This window comes from Montipora capricornis, chromosome 8 (assembly GCF_036669925.1).
Source record: "Montipora capricornis isolate CH-2021 chromosome 8, ASM3666992v2, whole genome shotgun sequence".
NCBI classification, from domain to species: domain Eukaryota; kingdom Metazoa; phylum Cnidaria; class Anthozoa; order Scleractinia; family Acroporidae; genus Montipora; species Montipora capricornis.
Genome location: NC_090890.1, coordinates 35,603,899 through 35,618,898, shown reverse-complemented (window position 1 = coordinate 35,618,898; position 15,000 = coordinate 35,603,899). Strand labels below are relative to the sequence as shown.

Here is a 15,000-nt window from a genome sequence, read left to right as displayed (position 1 = left end):
TACATTACATTCCTCATAAAGAAGTATTGAAAGAAGACAGAATCACTACTAAACTACGTGTGGTTTATGACGCCAGTGCTAAATGCCACAATGAACCAAGTTTGAATGACTGTCCCCTACCAGGTCCAGCCTTAACTCCATTGATCTTTGATGTCTTGCTGAGATTTCGCCTCCATAAAGTGGTTTTGATTGGTGATTTAGAAAAAGCATTCTTGAACATTGAAGTCAATCCAGCGGAGAGAAACTTGTTAAGGTTCCTATGGGTAGATGACATCAACTCCCCGAATCCAGAAGTGATCACACTGAGATTCACTCGTCTTGTTTTTGGTCTTGTTTGCTCTCCATTTATTTTGAATGTAACATTGAGGAACCACTTAACATGGTATGAGAACATTGATCCTGAATTTGTGGCTGCTGTTGTGAGAGCTTTGTATGTTGATGACTTTGCATCTGGAGAGAACTCGGTAACGAAGTGTTTTGAACTTTACCACAAGTTGAAGTTGCGGTGCAGGTAAGGAGGTTTTAATATGAGAAAGTGGGCATTGAACAGTGAAGAGTTAACTGAAATGATCAAAAGAGCAGAAGAATCTTTGTCTTGGGAACCGGAGCTGTCTTGTAAGGCTACTCCTACATTGACCGAGCCGAACATTGAGGAAGAAGATTGGACAGTGTCAAATTCAAACAACAATGTGAGCGAAGAAACCGTTGTCAAAGTAATGGGAGTTCAATGGGATCGGATGGAAGATAATTTCGAGTTTGATCTTGCTACCTTTTCTAGACAAGCCTTAGAGGGAACTTTCACTAAACGGACATTATTGAGCAGTACTGCTCGATTCTATGATCCATTAGGCTTGCTGTCACCAGTTATCTTACTCTTAACGTGCATGTTCCAAGAAATTTATCATTTAAAACTTGGTTGGGATGAAGCTTTGCCGGAAGGTCTCGCGTCACGCTGGAAGGAGTTACTACAAGACATGTGGGAAGTCTCAAGCATTGTAGCACCTCGTTGCATCCTGGGTGATGTTCAAGTCGAAGACGTCACGTCTATTCAACTGCATGGGTTCGCAGATGCTAGCAAGTCTGCGTATGGAGCAAATGTCTACATCAGGTTGACAACCTCTGGAACCAGTTCTGTTTGCCTTCTAGCGTCCAAAACAAGAGTTGCTCCCTTGATCGGTGAATCAATCCCTTGACTGGAGTTAATGGCCGCCTTGACACTTGCGAATTTGATGACAGCCGTGCATGAAGCATTGACCTGCACTATGAAGATAGACGCTGTTTTCAACTGGACTGACTCTCAGATCGTGTGGTGGTGGATCAATAGAGAGTTTAAACAATTCAAGCTGTTTGTTCAGAATCGAGTTCAGAAGATTCGAAGTCTGTGGAGTAAGGATCACTAGAGATATTGCCCGTCTGAGTCTAATCCTGCTGACATAGCGTCGCAAGGGTCAAAGAGTTCTGTTCTCGCTCACAGTGATCTGTGGTGGAAGGGAGCTCCATTTCTGAAAGAAGGAGAAGTTCAGTGGCCAAACCTACCTGATAATCCAATCGGTGAGAGTACATTCCCATTAGAAGTAACAAAGGAATGGAGAAGGAAACCTGAAATTTCAAATGTTATGACAGTATTCGTGCAGTGCTTTCAGAACATTTCAGAAGTCATCAGTCCAGAAAGATTTAGTAGTCTCAGTAAACTTGTCAGAGTAACCGCTCTTGTGCTGAAATTCATCCAGAAGCTCAAGAGGAAGATAGAAATAACTGACATCATTATGGAGGATCAGAATATTGCTTCGAAACACTGGTACAAAGACGTTCAAGCCAAACTTGAAGAAAAGGAGAAATCAAGTTCGACCTGGGAACAGTTAGGAGTCTTTAAGGATGCCGACGGACTTCTGCGATGCAAGGGACGAATCCAGAAGTCTTTACTTCCATACTCAACAAAACATCCCATTCTGTTATCTAGAAAGCAGCATTTCACTAAGCTCGTGATCATGCAGTCCCACGAAAACGTGAATCACAATGGAATTGGAGAAACTCTTACTGAAATCCGATCACAATTCTGGATAATCAAAGGAAGGCAAGCTGTTAAGGATGTACTTTCCAAGTGTGTTACGTGCAAGAAATTACAAGGAAGAGCCTACAGCTCTCCACCTACTCCACCACCACCTGCATTCCGAGTTTCAGAGGAAATGGCTTTCTCTAAAGTAGGTGTGGACTGCTGCGTCGGTGGGGAAGTAGTATACAAAAATTTGGTTTTATCAACGGAGTTGATAATGTAAATTGGCCACCGTTCATAGCTTCTAGAATCTCTGTATGGTGGCCAATTTACATTATCAACTCCGTTGATAAAACCAAATTGCTCTGTTTACATGTGCTTGTACAAGAGCTTTGCACCTTGAACTTACGCCAGACCTCTCCGCCAATTCGTTCTTAAGAGTGCTGAAGCGATTCTTCGGTAGAAGAGGACTACCGACCCTGTTCATTTCAGACAACGTGAAAACTTTCCGAGATGCAAAGGTTAAGAAGTTTGCTCTTGATCGGAACATTGACTGGAAATTCAATGTACCCACAGCCAGCTGGTGGGGCGGATTCTTCGAAATCTGTGTGAAACTTGTGAAAAGGTGTCTCAAGAAAGTGCTCGGAAATGCGAAGTTGAGTTATGAAGAGTTAGAATCTGTGTTGATCGAAACTGAAGGCGTTTTGAATTCTAGGCCATTGACCTATGTCTACGATGAGCTAACAGAAACTCCACTCTCGCCTTCTCATCTTGTAATTGGTCGTCGACTTCTAGATCAATCTCCTGCCATCACAGTAGCTGTAAACACTTTGCTTAGACGAGAGAGATATTTAGACGGTCTTCTCACCCATTTCAGAAATCGATGGAAGAAAGAATATCTTACAGGTATCCGCGAGTACCAGAAACTCAAGAGAGGTGAACCAAGAAGAACAATTCAAGTAGGCGACGTTGTGCACACCTATGCTGACAAGACACCCAGACAACAGTGGAGAATGGGGAAAGTAGAGAAACTGTTACAGGGACAAGACAACGTTGTGCGCGCAGCAGAAGTGGTAACAGTAGATAATTCTCTCCGCAAGACTCGCTTAAAACGTCCAATTCAAAAGCTCTATCCTCTTGAAATCAACGTGTGTGACGAACACGTAACTAATGCGAGAACAGGACAGTTTGAGAGTGGAATGAACATTCAGATAGTTAGAGATGAAGACATCCCTACAGTGATCACTGCTCCATGAACTGTCTGACCGTATCTTGAGCGTTTGACACTGAAGCTAAAGAGCTAAATTCGGTTTTGCGTTAAATCAGTCTGATTTGTTTAAACTTTCTTGATTGACTTCGACGTCATTCAGGGGGGAGTGTGTTGAAAACTGAAAACTAGTGTTACACGAGCTTTAGTTTGATTGACATGTGAGAGGAATTAGATCTTATCGAGTTTTTGGCGGTATTATATTTGTATTGGCGGAATTATATCTCGGAAATCTTAGGAAATCGTCTCTACCAGGAATTGTATTCTAAAAGGAAGTCATCTATCATTAAAGAGTTTGGATCATTGAAACATCTCATATTTTGCGCGTTCTCTTGACCAAATATGGTAAAATGGCGTAATAGTGGAATAATAAATAGATCTTATTCAGGGGCGTAGCCAGGGGAGGGTTGCAGGGGTTCCGGTACCTCCCCCCCTCTCGCGCCAAGGAACCCCCCTCTGCTATTTTTAACAGTGATTTTATCCCAGCAAGAGTGTAATGGACTCTCGATTCCCGAAATTCTTCGTTTTGTTGTATGCTTAGCGTTTCACTTGCATTTTCGGAGACATGAGCAGAGTTGGGATTCATGTGTAACAAGATGCACTTGTGTGCAGAAATGCCCGCGAATTTAGTAGACTATCCATTGGTGTTGTTCGAGCTGGTGGTTTTCGTAACAATGTCCCGATTGCACAAGATCGATGCATTCATTTAGCAAAAAGGTACGACAGCGAGAAGGGGGGGGGGGGGGGGGGCCGTCTCAGAAATTTTCGGGCAAAACGCTCAAAATTCAGGCAATAAAGAAACGATAAAAGATGGAATTAAAAAATATATAAATAAGGCAAAAATATAAAAAAGAGCACTTGAAAGTATAAAAATATTACTTCTGTAAGTTAATAGATATTAAAGTCCTTGCGGTTGATCTTAAAATATTTGAATTGCTCGGCTGCTGATCTGTTGATCGCTGGCATTTGCTGCAGTTTGCGCCAAACTTTCGCGCCATTTTTAAGGCGGCGCGAGAGATCAAAGATGAAGAAAGTTTTAGTTCGAACTTTCTTCGTGGTCTGTACCATCGAATCTTTGGGCGACGCCGGCATTCGAAACTTTCTCAGATCAAAGGGACTTTTAAGGTGAGTTCAAGCAGCCTTACGAGGCTTCAGGTAAATATTTCATTTAGCGTTAGCAATTTATTTTGCATAAAATTTATGTGAGGTTCTAAAAACTCTTTGTTTCGAATACGTACAGTTTCATGACTTTTAAGGATTTTAAACGAATATTTCTTTCGTACATTTTGAGGAAGTAAAAAACGGATTTCAGGAATCAAACATTCGGGCACTGTGTTAATATTCTCTCACCTCATTCACCGACTTCGGCGTCGGTGAATGAGGTGAGAGAATATTATATCCTCATTCATGGGCCTCTTCCAATGATAATTTTGTTTCAATGTACTTTTAGCGAGTGATCATACTGCAAGTTGAACACACCACAACACCAACCCGGTATGGCCAACACATCACGCATGTCCATGGCTACCAATTAACCGGATGGAATCCCTGTGCGCATGCGTGATGTGTTGGCAACACCGGGTTGGTTTTATGGTGCGTTTACCTTGCTTTTAATGTTTTTTTAAAGAAAAGCACTTGATTGGTCAGTTGTAATGACGCGGTGAAATAAAAGACTTGGTGGCTTTGCTGTTCTGAATGATGTAACAGAATGACCTCTGTGTTAGGTATCACGTGCACGTTTGTTGACGAATCTGAAAACTTTGACTTTGAAAAGAGTGGGAAAAGTTCATTCTCGCCTGACTACACATTGTGAAAAAGAATGTAGGAAAACATACACAGAAAGTCAAGAGGACAATAATTATACTCGGAGGAAACTATGTTTTGTAATCCGGCTTTTTATTCAGCAGAATTTTATTCCAATCAAAAGCAGCCCCAATATACGAAGGTGGCCGATATCCACGATGCTATTAATGTCTACTTAACTCTACATTTAAGTGATTTATGTCCCTTTAAAGAGCTTTTGCCTGACTGAAGCTTTTATGTCGTTATCTAAGCTTGAGGTTTAGGAACTTCCTCAACAAAGATTCGGGACACTGCATTCCAACCTGTGTGGGCATCAGCATTTCCATATCCATTACAATTGCCGACCCAGAATCCCACGCGCACCCTTCCCTTGTGAATGTTGTTGCAGTGCCCTTCAATATGGCGGACGCGGAGAGGAAGTTCACCTGCCAAGCGTAAGAACACAACACCATCAATAGGAAGGGGAGCCGAGCATTCAGCACCATTGAAAGTGAAGTACCAGCGTTTACAGCAATTAGTGCAGCCATAAACTCGCAAAGTACCAGTCCAGGCCACATGAAGAGCTGTATCAGAGAAGTTCTTGGTGAACACGCAATCCTGTGTAATAAAAATCGTCTTATATTAAATGTATGAGCGGCCATAAAAGTAGAGATAATTTCAGCTCCCAGAAGTCGGTAATAAATCACTATACTATTGTTTTTAATTATCATTCGATTATGACTATCAGTTGTACTTTAACAAATTGATGTCAGTTTTTCATGCGTCTGTCCTGTTATTGATCATAACATTGTCAAAGTAGCTGAGGATCCACGATGCGATAGCCGAGTGGATCCGCAGACTACTCCGTTAACAATGTTATGACGAAATTCATTGTCAATAACAGGACAGACGCATGAAAAACTGACATCAATTTGTTTCTTACAATAACAAAAAGGCAGAGGGGTCAAAATTAAGTGAAAACACGAGAAGAACGCGAGACAAAAATGCGGAAACTTCAATTTCATGCAATATATCCACAATATCGCATAAATTATAAATTTATGTGTCTGTCCGCCTATTGACAATAAAAATTAGCCAATGAGCGCGCGAGAATTTTGCAGTAATTGTAAAAAAAATAATTATGCAAATCAATAAGAAAAAAATCCAGAAAAGATAAAATAAGGAATCACTAAATGAACCTTGAAATGTAAGTTTTAGGAAAAGCATATCCTTCTAAATTTCGGGCAAAGTGAATCAAAGATTTTACCTCGAATTGTTTTCCTTTTTTTTTTTTGTAGTAAAGATTCAGCCCTTAAATCTATCCATTTTTAAATATTTAATAGAAGAAATTAATATCTACTAAGCAGACTAATTTATCTGTTTACTTCAGGAGAAATGACCTCTTCCAGGAAATGACGTGCACATGTGTTTCGCTTTCTTCAGCGACTGTTTACCAACGATATAAACATGTCTTCTCTGTTGCCAAAAAGATAATCTGTTGCTCACCTTAATCAGGCCATTATCTTTGCCATCGCCAATGTTATTCCAGGCGCACTCCTTCCAGTTCTTAAAAGCCATCACACCTGGAGCTACAGTTGCCCCGGTCTCTCCTCGCTCTCCTTTTTGACCGGGAGGGCCCTGGACACCGCGTTCTCCCTTTGCGCCATCCTTTCCATTTGCACCAGCAGGACCCACTACCCCACGAGGTCCCTGGGGTCCAGCCTTACCGGGCTGTCCTTGGTCTCCTTTGGCCCCCTCACGACCATCTCTTCCGTCACGGCCTGGTAACCCAGGGGACCCAGGCTTTCCATGCATTCCAGGAATGCCTCCATAGAAAAGGGAAACAGGCTGTTCGTTTAAAAGAAAAAAAAAGGGAGAAATAAATTCCCTGATTATTCACAGTTAAGGCTAAATCTAATTTCTAATCATGCAAAACGAGCGACACCTCCTCTTCACACTTACTGACAACCCACGCCCCACAGCGTCCCTTTCGCCCTCCCCTCCCCATGGAAAACTTCTTTTGTTTTGAGGTGACTCGTTAATTTTTATCAATGTATCCCTAATTGAGAAAACAAGTTATTTAGTTTTGTATCTACTGAACCAGCGGTTTACGTTTTGCTCACCGCATTGTTGGGTAGTTGGCTGCTCTTGTTGCTCGCTGCAGCAAAGTAACTCAGGATCGCAAACACAAGTGAAAACACCAAGGCCGGGGTTGAATTACATCGAAAATGAACCATTTCGTTTCGCTGGGATCTGTAACGAACACAATAAAGTAACAAAAATTGGTAACATTTTTCCATGAAATATAGGTGAGGACCTTAATAAGTTAAAATTAAATGCAAAGCTTTTGCTTTTCATTTAGATATTTCCACACCCCATCGCGCAGTGTTAATCAACTCCGCTTTTTGTTTCGCTAAACATTACGGCAAAAAATAATCGGAATAGTTGCATCTGGATTTTTTCCCTTAGTTAGTTATCTCCGCCATTTATAACTCCAGAAATTTGCGCTTTTTTTAATTCACCGAGCTACTGGTATAATCTCTTACTTCAGAGACAATGCGATCAATTTTTTTTAAAAAGAGAAAAATACTGGCGTACTTTAGATGAACTTGTTTGACCAAAGTTTTCATCTAAATTAATCTGCCAGAACAATATCTACGGAAATGTTTAGCTTCGTCTTTCTCCCAGCCGAAAAAAAGACTCTAAAAGCCTTATTACTTTTACCGCCGAGGAATGAGAAAATGGGGGAGAAGACCATACCTGAATTCGCAAAGGAAACTCGCTTTCTGTTTGTTCAAGTTCCTGCGTAACAATTCCAAAGTCAGGAGTTGATGACAACATTTGTTGGAGAACGAATTTTATAATCTCTTCTGTTGACTTATCTTGTCACTTTTTCAAGTCCGCTAAATCATTAGTTGATAGAATATTAATAGTTATCCGTTACCATCAACGGAATTGTTTCAGCTGTCAAACAAAATGTTAAATTTCATTCCCGTTTCTTTTGTTTGCATAATAGCTAAAGAATATTCCCCCTTCCTGTAATCATTTATCTCACTTTACTCACTAACTGCAATAAAGTTACGACTACTTGCTTTTCCCCGTTGATTCATGGCCCTAGCTCATATCAGCGGAAAAAATCTCGTTCCGTTACTAACAATATAGACCTCGAATTCGGTTAGTACGACTGAGATATGTATTCTTCATGTATTCTCATCGATTGACGCATAGTCGCATACTATATGGGTAAAAGTGTGGAAACTGGTATACACGGGTAACCTTTGTTTGATTTAACCAATGGCAACTTGATTATTTTAGCTCTCAGAAATTGATAGTATCCTCTTCCCGTCCAACAATTAATTTCCTACCTTGAATTTGCTAGCTGAACTTTTAGTGCGAAAATTTGCAAAAATAAACCTACTGAAACGTACTAAGTTTCTGTTACCGATAGCTAAATTGGCAAATCACTGACCCACGTCTTTAATAAGTGACTGATATTCCAGAAAGGACTGTATTTTCCCTCCTGCGAATCGTTTAGAAAACATTCAGGTAGGAATCTCCAGTGTTTTTGGCAACGAAAATTCTCGACAGTTTGGCCGCTACTGAACGAATATTTATATCTCAGCGTCTTGCTGAATGCACATACTGAATTTATAAGTACAGCCTTGAAGTGCTCGCACTAGATTCGTATGCCTTCACTTTCATTGCTCCGAAAGAGGTTGAAATGTTTCAGAGAAATCAATAAATTTAATGACCATATCCGATCAAAAAAAGTGGTATCTAATAACTAACTTCCCATAATGGCCGCTTTACCTCGTCAGTTGCCAAACGAGTCGAGGCATTTAAGTAAACAAGAAACCAAATTAGCGGTCATTAACTAGTGCTACTGAGAACTTGTGATCACTCACCGTCTATCTGTTTCTCTTACTCTTGTTTTTGGACAGTCTAATCCGCGTCCTCCGTCCTGGACAGTGGTACATTCTTTTCAAATTTGTAAATTTCATGATCGCTTTGTAATCTTCACACAATGTTTTTTTCCGAATTTAATTTGTATCACCTTTCATTTCGCTGTCACCCATTGAAGGTGTAGGTCCTGGCAGTCGAAAGCTGGTGGTTCCTTTTTAACCAGAGAACGTTTTATTATTATGTTTAATTAAGTCTGCTTTTAAAAAAGTGACTTGTCGATAACGTTGGACTGTTTAAAGAGTATTCGACAATGTCGGATTTGTGTCGCTGCATAAGTTTTGAAATAAGAAATTTTCATATATTCACGGTCACCTTAAGGTACCGTTGGAATTATTTGTTCTTCAAGTGGCAAACGAGGTACACGTTCTTTTCTTATGTTGCTTTAACACTACTTTAATACGAGTTAAGAGGAAATTTATCTCATTTAATTATTTAATTTAATATCTTTGGTATAACTGAAGCGCTCTGGAAAAATCGGTGACACTAGTTCTAATTGCACTTCTGACATTTCGTGAACATTTGACGATACTGTAATGGTTGAGAGTTCGGTTTGAGAACAGATCAGTGGAAAATTTTTAGCGAGACGCAGGAAAGAAAAGGATGCTGATAATGATCCGAAAAATCTACGACTCAGATAGGGGTTGTTTAGCAGTTGAAAATCAGGGAAATTAATAAACAGCGAAACTCCCACCACAATTACTTTTTCTGTAAATGAACGTAGGGCATTCACGAGTTGCCAAAGGGAGATGAAGACTTGCACACAAAATGTTCAGTGACCGAGCCAGTTTTTTAGTAATTCTTATGGGAAAACTGATCTTGGGATAAACTTGAATATTGAAATCTTTGCTCTTGAGATTTGCTCATAATGGCACAACTCGAACGCTTTTCTTGTTTTGCGCTGTTTTGTGAATGCATTAATAACTGATCAGGAGATCTAGAACGTTTTTCTCACATCATGTTTTTTATGTTGGTCCCTTTTCCGATAGACAACAGTTACATATAGAATACAAGTAGTAAAAATGAAGTAAAGTCAAAGCTATAAACACTTTCCTTCCCATTTTACTATCAATTCGGATTCAGAGCAGCTGATGATGTAATTATTAAATACGACCCTTGTGTTATAGACAGAGCGCTCACATTCCCCCAGTATTCGTATGTCTTGTGTGCGATTTTTGTGTGCGTTGAGTTTCAAGTTCCAGTCGTCTACTCATGATCGCACGGGGTTGTTCTTCCGCTTAAAAATAATACTGAGTTCATATGATCCGCTTTGATTTGATCCACAGTCTCCCCATTTTGCATAAGTGACTTGTGCTCAGTTTCTGCAATGATTATTCCATTATTGTTTAGTACGCAAAGAAGGAATCAAGTTAAATCTTCTCATTCCATCTGAAGACTTTTTCGGGACAAATTTTTTTTTTCAAATCAGAATCGAACGTCTATTTCAATTAATGAATGAGATGGATATATTTTTATTTTCTACCGACTTTTAGCTTCGACGATTCTTGTACACTTTTTGAGAAAGTACTTCCTTTGTCGTGGAAAATTTCGCATTTTTTTACCGCGCACTACTTTTTATTGCCTTCTCGACTTGTTTTGTTGAGAGAGAGGACAAAATTAACTATTTTTAAAGTAAAATAAAGTTCCGGTTGTATTTTATCAGCACAAATCTCTTTCCCCTTCAAATATTAGTCTTGTTTATTCTCTTGAAATCTGACTATCGAAAATCGTGCTAGTTACAGCCTCAAAAATATCATAAAAAGAGCCACACTTTTTTTTGGAGAAGCAGGAGGTGATTCAAAGTTTGCATTAAGTACGCTAGTATGCTTACAATAACGTTATTGCAATTTTCAAAATGAATCAGTGTTTCCGTCGAAAATTTGAAATTGAGATGATTTACAATAAGAAATCTTCGCAGAATAAAGTTTCCGAGATTTGAGAAGACACTCAAGGATTTGTCTTTCGTAGAAATGAAATGTGGCAGCAGAGTGGATTTGTTAATTTTATGGTGTGTTGATAAACCTTCCTACCGCGATAATCTGATCCGATAACCAACTGTGACTCGATCTATACGAGTATATGCATAGTTTTATACTCTCTGTAATGCTAGGATCAAGCCCTTTGATTCGATCATTAGAAATCGCTTATATTGATCTGCGTTTTCACCTTGCGGCTCTTTCCAATGATTGGCGTGATCTTGTCTGTCGGGTTGCAATTTGGTTTGTGGCCGGTCAATTGCTTAAGTTTCATTGCTCGCCTGTTGATTTTACAGGTTTTGTGCATCGATTATCTTTCTTTACTGATGAATTAAGTAAATGACATATGTCTTGGGCAGAAAAGCGGTTTTTGTTGAATACATTTATCTCATGTTGCTACGTACGTATATGTATTTACTTTGTAGTGATTTGAAAATTTAATTTTAAGGCAGAAGGTAAAGCGAATTAACAACCCATTATCCGTCAGTCAAAAGTTCGGAAAAATATTTACTCTCAAAAGTTAGGCTATGTAAAGCATTGTGTTGCATGTTTGTCACTCAAATGCGGATAATTGCACGGTGAACCACTGGAACGCAAGACTTTTTTCTCTTGTTCTTAATTTCTTTTACGACACTTACAAGGTCTATGTTGGGGGGAAGCCATATTAAATTCTACAGCCTTGCCCTTGTATTAAATAAAATGTCTACAGCTAAACTGACCGAGGACAAAAGCTTTTTTAATTGGGGAAATGTGAGAAAATTAATTGCAAACCAGACTGCTTCAAACGATGGTAAATCGAAAGGGAAAAGCCCCGAAATACCGGCATCAAAATATGAGTGGACAAACTAAGCCCCCATGAGTCTGAGAATGGAACCCGAGTCACAGTGGTCGAGAACGAATTCTCTCATCAAAGCACCAACCCTGCACTCCCGTAACAATTGGAAAAAAAAAGTAAACATAAACACGAACCTGACTGAACTACATCTCCCAAATCTATTAAACACGAGACAACTTCCACTGATACCAAACTGAGATGCGAAGCTTCATCGCCGACTTCAGATATCTCTTCCATTCCTTTTGTTCTTTGTCGTTGTACATCGTCTACTTCTTGCAGTATTCTAGCGAAGGTCGAGTCGATGGAGATTTCGTAATAAACAATGAATATTTGGGTCTTTGAATCGTAACGTTTTAAGCCATAGTCAACCTGGTTGAAAATGTCCCCTAACTTGTCAATGATGAATATTTCGTTTTTAATTTGAAGACGCATTCGCGTTTTGCACCTTCAGTTCTTTTCTTGATCATATTTTCAGCCAGGGAAACCTTCAAAATTGGCACCCAAGGCCTCCAAAAAGGGCAAAAAAGCGAGAAAACTAAAGAACTTCAATTGGAACTAAAAATTATTCATAAACACGAGCAGGTTAGAATTTCGTGCCTCTTTGGATACGTCGAAGGACCATTTATACTCGTTTTAGAGTGATAAAGACTGTGTGAATAGCAGTTTTGTAGGTGTCTCCTTTTCAGTTAACTTTCATTAAAAAAAAGCGCTAAGATGTTTCAATCAGAAAGGCGTATAGTTTTTTCGAGCGTGTCGCAATCGGATTTTAACATTTTAAGATGTCCAACATGAATATTATTCATTCTCATTTGTGAGCAAACGTATTTCCGCCTGCCGAAGATAATTGCTACTTTTCGGCGAAGAGAATCAAAACCAAGAATGTGAAATACCCTTCGTTGTTTTCTATTTTAGACGTATTTAGTGGTAACGAAAGAACGATGAAACCCGCGAGGGAAAATTTTACGAGCGGCGAAGAGTACTTATCCCAATTCTTCTCGCTGCATGGCGACACACTTGCACGCGTGCAATTCCCGCCAATATTGCTGTACTCTCTCGTCAATGCTGCCCATCCACCGAGGATAATCCACAAAGAAAGCGCGCCAACTCAGTGTGGAATTAGCTCTTTTAAATACAAGCCAACATTTCATTGTGACACTTGAATTTTGTTTTGCAGTTGACAAGTAAACGTAAAATTGCGAAAAGCTATTAATTCATACAACTTTGTTTTGACTCAGACGTAACAATTTATGCAATGATGACGTATTACTTGCTAGGGTCTTAAGTCCTAACAAGAGAATATGAAGTCATGATAAAAGTCAAAAGCCTACAACTCTCATTCTTCGTCCATGGTAACTTAAGATAAAATCACTTTTTCATCACAAAGACCACTTGTATGAATTATCGCTCTCAAATGTCAAAAGTCATATAGAAAGCAAGCTTCTGGGACTGTGACTATTTCTACATTGCAAAGACTAAACGAAGATTAAATGACAGAAAAACTGAACACTTTAACACAAGCGGTGAAAGATCACCATTCAGCTATCGCCGACCATATCACAACGACTGGACACAACATCAAATGGGACAATTTTGATATTGCATCGGGAAAAACATGTTATCGTTGTAAAATGAAAGAAGCATTGTATGTCCAGGAGCTAAAACCCTCTATGAATTCAAACGTTAGCACTGAGAAGTTGTTACTATATTAGTAATAATCAACAAGTGTAAATGCTTTCTTGCTATTTTAAGATCGTTTTTAATACAGTACCTAGATCTGTGGGATATTTCATGTAACTGACATGACGATATTCGGGATAGTTGACATGAAGGGTAAATGGAGAGCGTGCGGATATTCGATGAGTTTAGTTCAAACGTCCACTGAATTCTACAACTGGCAACGAGGATGCTTTTTAGGGTGTAAATAACGTTCGTGACAGAAAATGAATTTGAGAGATTTGGATATTGGGGGAATTCAACCATTTCATCCCCAATAGTGATCCGAGTAGTGTGGGCACTGAGTGGAAGCGATGGCTTCATAGTTTTGAACTGTACTTGGGGGGAAAAGGTTTCATTATTATTCCCGACAAAGATGATAACAAAGTGCAAAGGTGATCATTGCTTCTTCATTGCGTTGGACCAGATATATAAGATATTTATAATGTTCTGCGTGATACAGGGAGTGCAAAGGAGTATCAGAATGACGATCATGCGTTAACTCCACACTTCGGCGCATGAACACTCAAGTGAAAACCCCACACGAGCCACATTTATTCAGAGAAATGGTGCAACGGGAAGATGAAGCATTTGATCAATTTGCAGTATGACTGCGGCGGAAAGCATAGAAGTTCGATTGTGGAGATCAAATGGAAGCTTAGATCCAGGATCAAATTATCTCAAAGTGTCGTTCCAATGAGTTACGGCGTAAACGTTTGGAAAACGGCGAGACACTCACACTGCAATACTCACAAGAAATTACCCGGAATTATGAGGCAGTCAAAAGGTCGACCTAGAGTGTGAGTCTACCAAGGGAATTAGTAAATCGAGTCAATGATAGAATGCCCGGACGGAATGGTCGAGATAATGCGCCGCAAGGAGGGGTCGAGGGTTATCATTGTGGTAGGCGTGGTCATTTTGCCAAGGATCCCCAGTGTCCGGCCAGGGAAAAAACGTGCTCCAAATGTTCTCAGCCGGGGCAGTTTTCAAATTTAAGCAAAACCAAATTTAGAAAAAGTTTCGAGTAGATCCCGGGTTCGGTACACGCAGGCTCAAGATTGTCAGGAGGAAGAAGACGAGTATGTCTTTGCAGTCATTGGAGGGAGGATCACAGTATACATTAGGGGTATCCCAGTGAAAATGATCATTGATTCTGGAGCAGGTGCAAATGTCATTAGTACAGCATTGTAGGAGCTATTGAAGAAGCAACATATTGCGTGTCACGAAAGGATGCAAAGAAGCTGCATGCTTATGGTGCAGTTACACCTCTTGAAGTCATAGGAACGTTTATAGCAAATCTGACAGTAGGCAGCAAATGTGTTTGAGCTGAATTTACCGTTACCAAGGGGTAAAAAGAACCACTACTAGGAAGCGAATCAGCCATTGAGCTTGGAGTCCTAAAATTGCAAGGCCCGTTGAATCTTGTGGCAGATTACAGTGAGATAGCCACAAGATACAAGCATATATTTACAGG

The 15,000-nt window shown here is 39.8% G+C and overlaps 3 protein-coding genes across 4 annotated transcripts in view; 2 read left to right on the top strand and 1 right to left on the bottom strand.

The window, feature by feature from the left end:
- The window catches only part of LOC138013981 (uncharacterized), a 5,247-nt gene extending 4,732 nt beyond the window's left edge, over positions 1-515 (top strand). The window contains exon 4 of the mRNA XM_068861013.1: positions 1-515. This exon is cut by the window's left edge and continues 403 nt beyond it. Coding sequence (XP_068717114.1) covers positions 1-515 — 515 coding nt within the window.
- A 12-nt stretch (positions 516-527) lies between these two features.
- On the top strand, positions 528-3,249 carry LOC138013980 (uncharacterized). Its single transcript, XM_068861012.1, has 3 exons — positions 528-1,176; positions 1,438-2,205; positions 2,486-3,249. The coding sequence occupies exons 1-3, from the start codon at positions 528-530 to the stop codon at positions 3,247-3,249; spliced, it is 2,181 nt and encodes a 726-aa protein (XP_068717113.1).
- Positions 3,250-5,139: 1,890 nt separating this feature from the next.
- Positions 5,140-12,988, bottom strand: LOC138059455 (collagen triple helix repeat-containing protein 1-like). 2 transcript variants are annotated; one of them, XM_068905074.1, is made up of 4 exons: positions 11,948-12,988; positions 7,166-7,295; positions 6,549-6,890; positions 5,140-5,660 (listed from the first exon to the last, which is right to left on the bottom strand). In XM_068905074.1, the coding sequence occupies exons 2-4, from the start codon at positions 7,277-7,279 to the stop codon at positions 5,310-5,312; spliced, it is 807 nt and encodes a 268-aa protein (XP_068761175.1). In that variant the 5' UTR covers positions 7,280-7,295; positions 11,948-12,988; the 3' UTR covers positions 5,140-5,309. The 2 variants fall into 2 exon arrangements, with proteins under 2 accessions (XP_068761175.1, XP_068761174.1); XM_068905073.1 differs by lacking the exon at positions 11,948-12,988 and adding an exon at positions 7,803-7,922.
- Between the last annotated feature and the right edge of the window lie 2,012 nt (positions 12,989-15,000).

Coding starts and splice junctions, on each gene's coding strand:
- LOC138059455 (XM_068905074.1), bottom strand. CDS start 7,279: ATGGTTCATTTTCGATGTAATTCAACCCCGGCCTTGGTGTTTTCACTT. Junction 6,891..7,165: donor GCCAACTACCCAACAATGCG/GTGAGCAAAACG, acceptor TTAAACGAACAG/CCTGTTTCCCTTTTCTATGG. Junction 5,661..6,548: donor AAGATAATGGCCTGATTAAG/GTGAGCAACAGA, acceptor TTTATTACACAG/GATTGCGTGTTCACCAAGAA.
- LOC138013980 (XM_068861012.1), top strand. CDS start 528: ATGAGAAAGTGGGCATTGAACAGTGAAGAGTTAACTGAAATGATCAAA. Junction 1,177..1,437: donor AAGAGTTGCTCCCTTGATCG/GTGAATCAATCC, acceptor CTGCTGACATAG/CGTCGCAAGGGTCAAAGAGT. Junction 2,206..2,485: donor AATGGCTTTCTCTAAAGTAG/GTGTGGACTGCT, acceptor TGTTCATTTCAG/ACAACGTGAAAACTTTCCGA.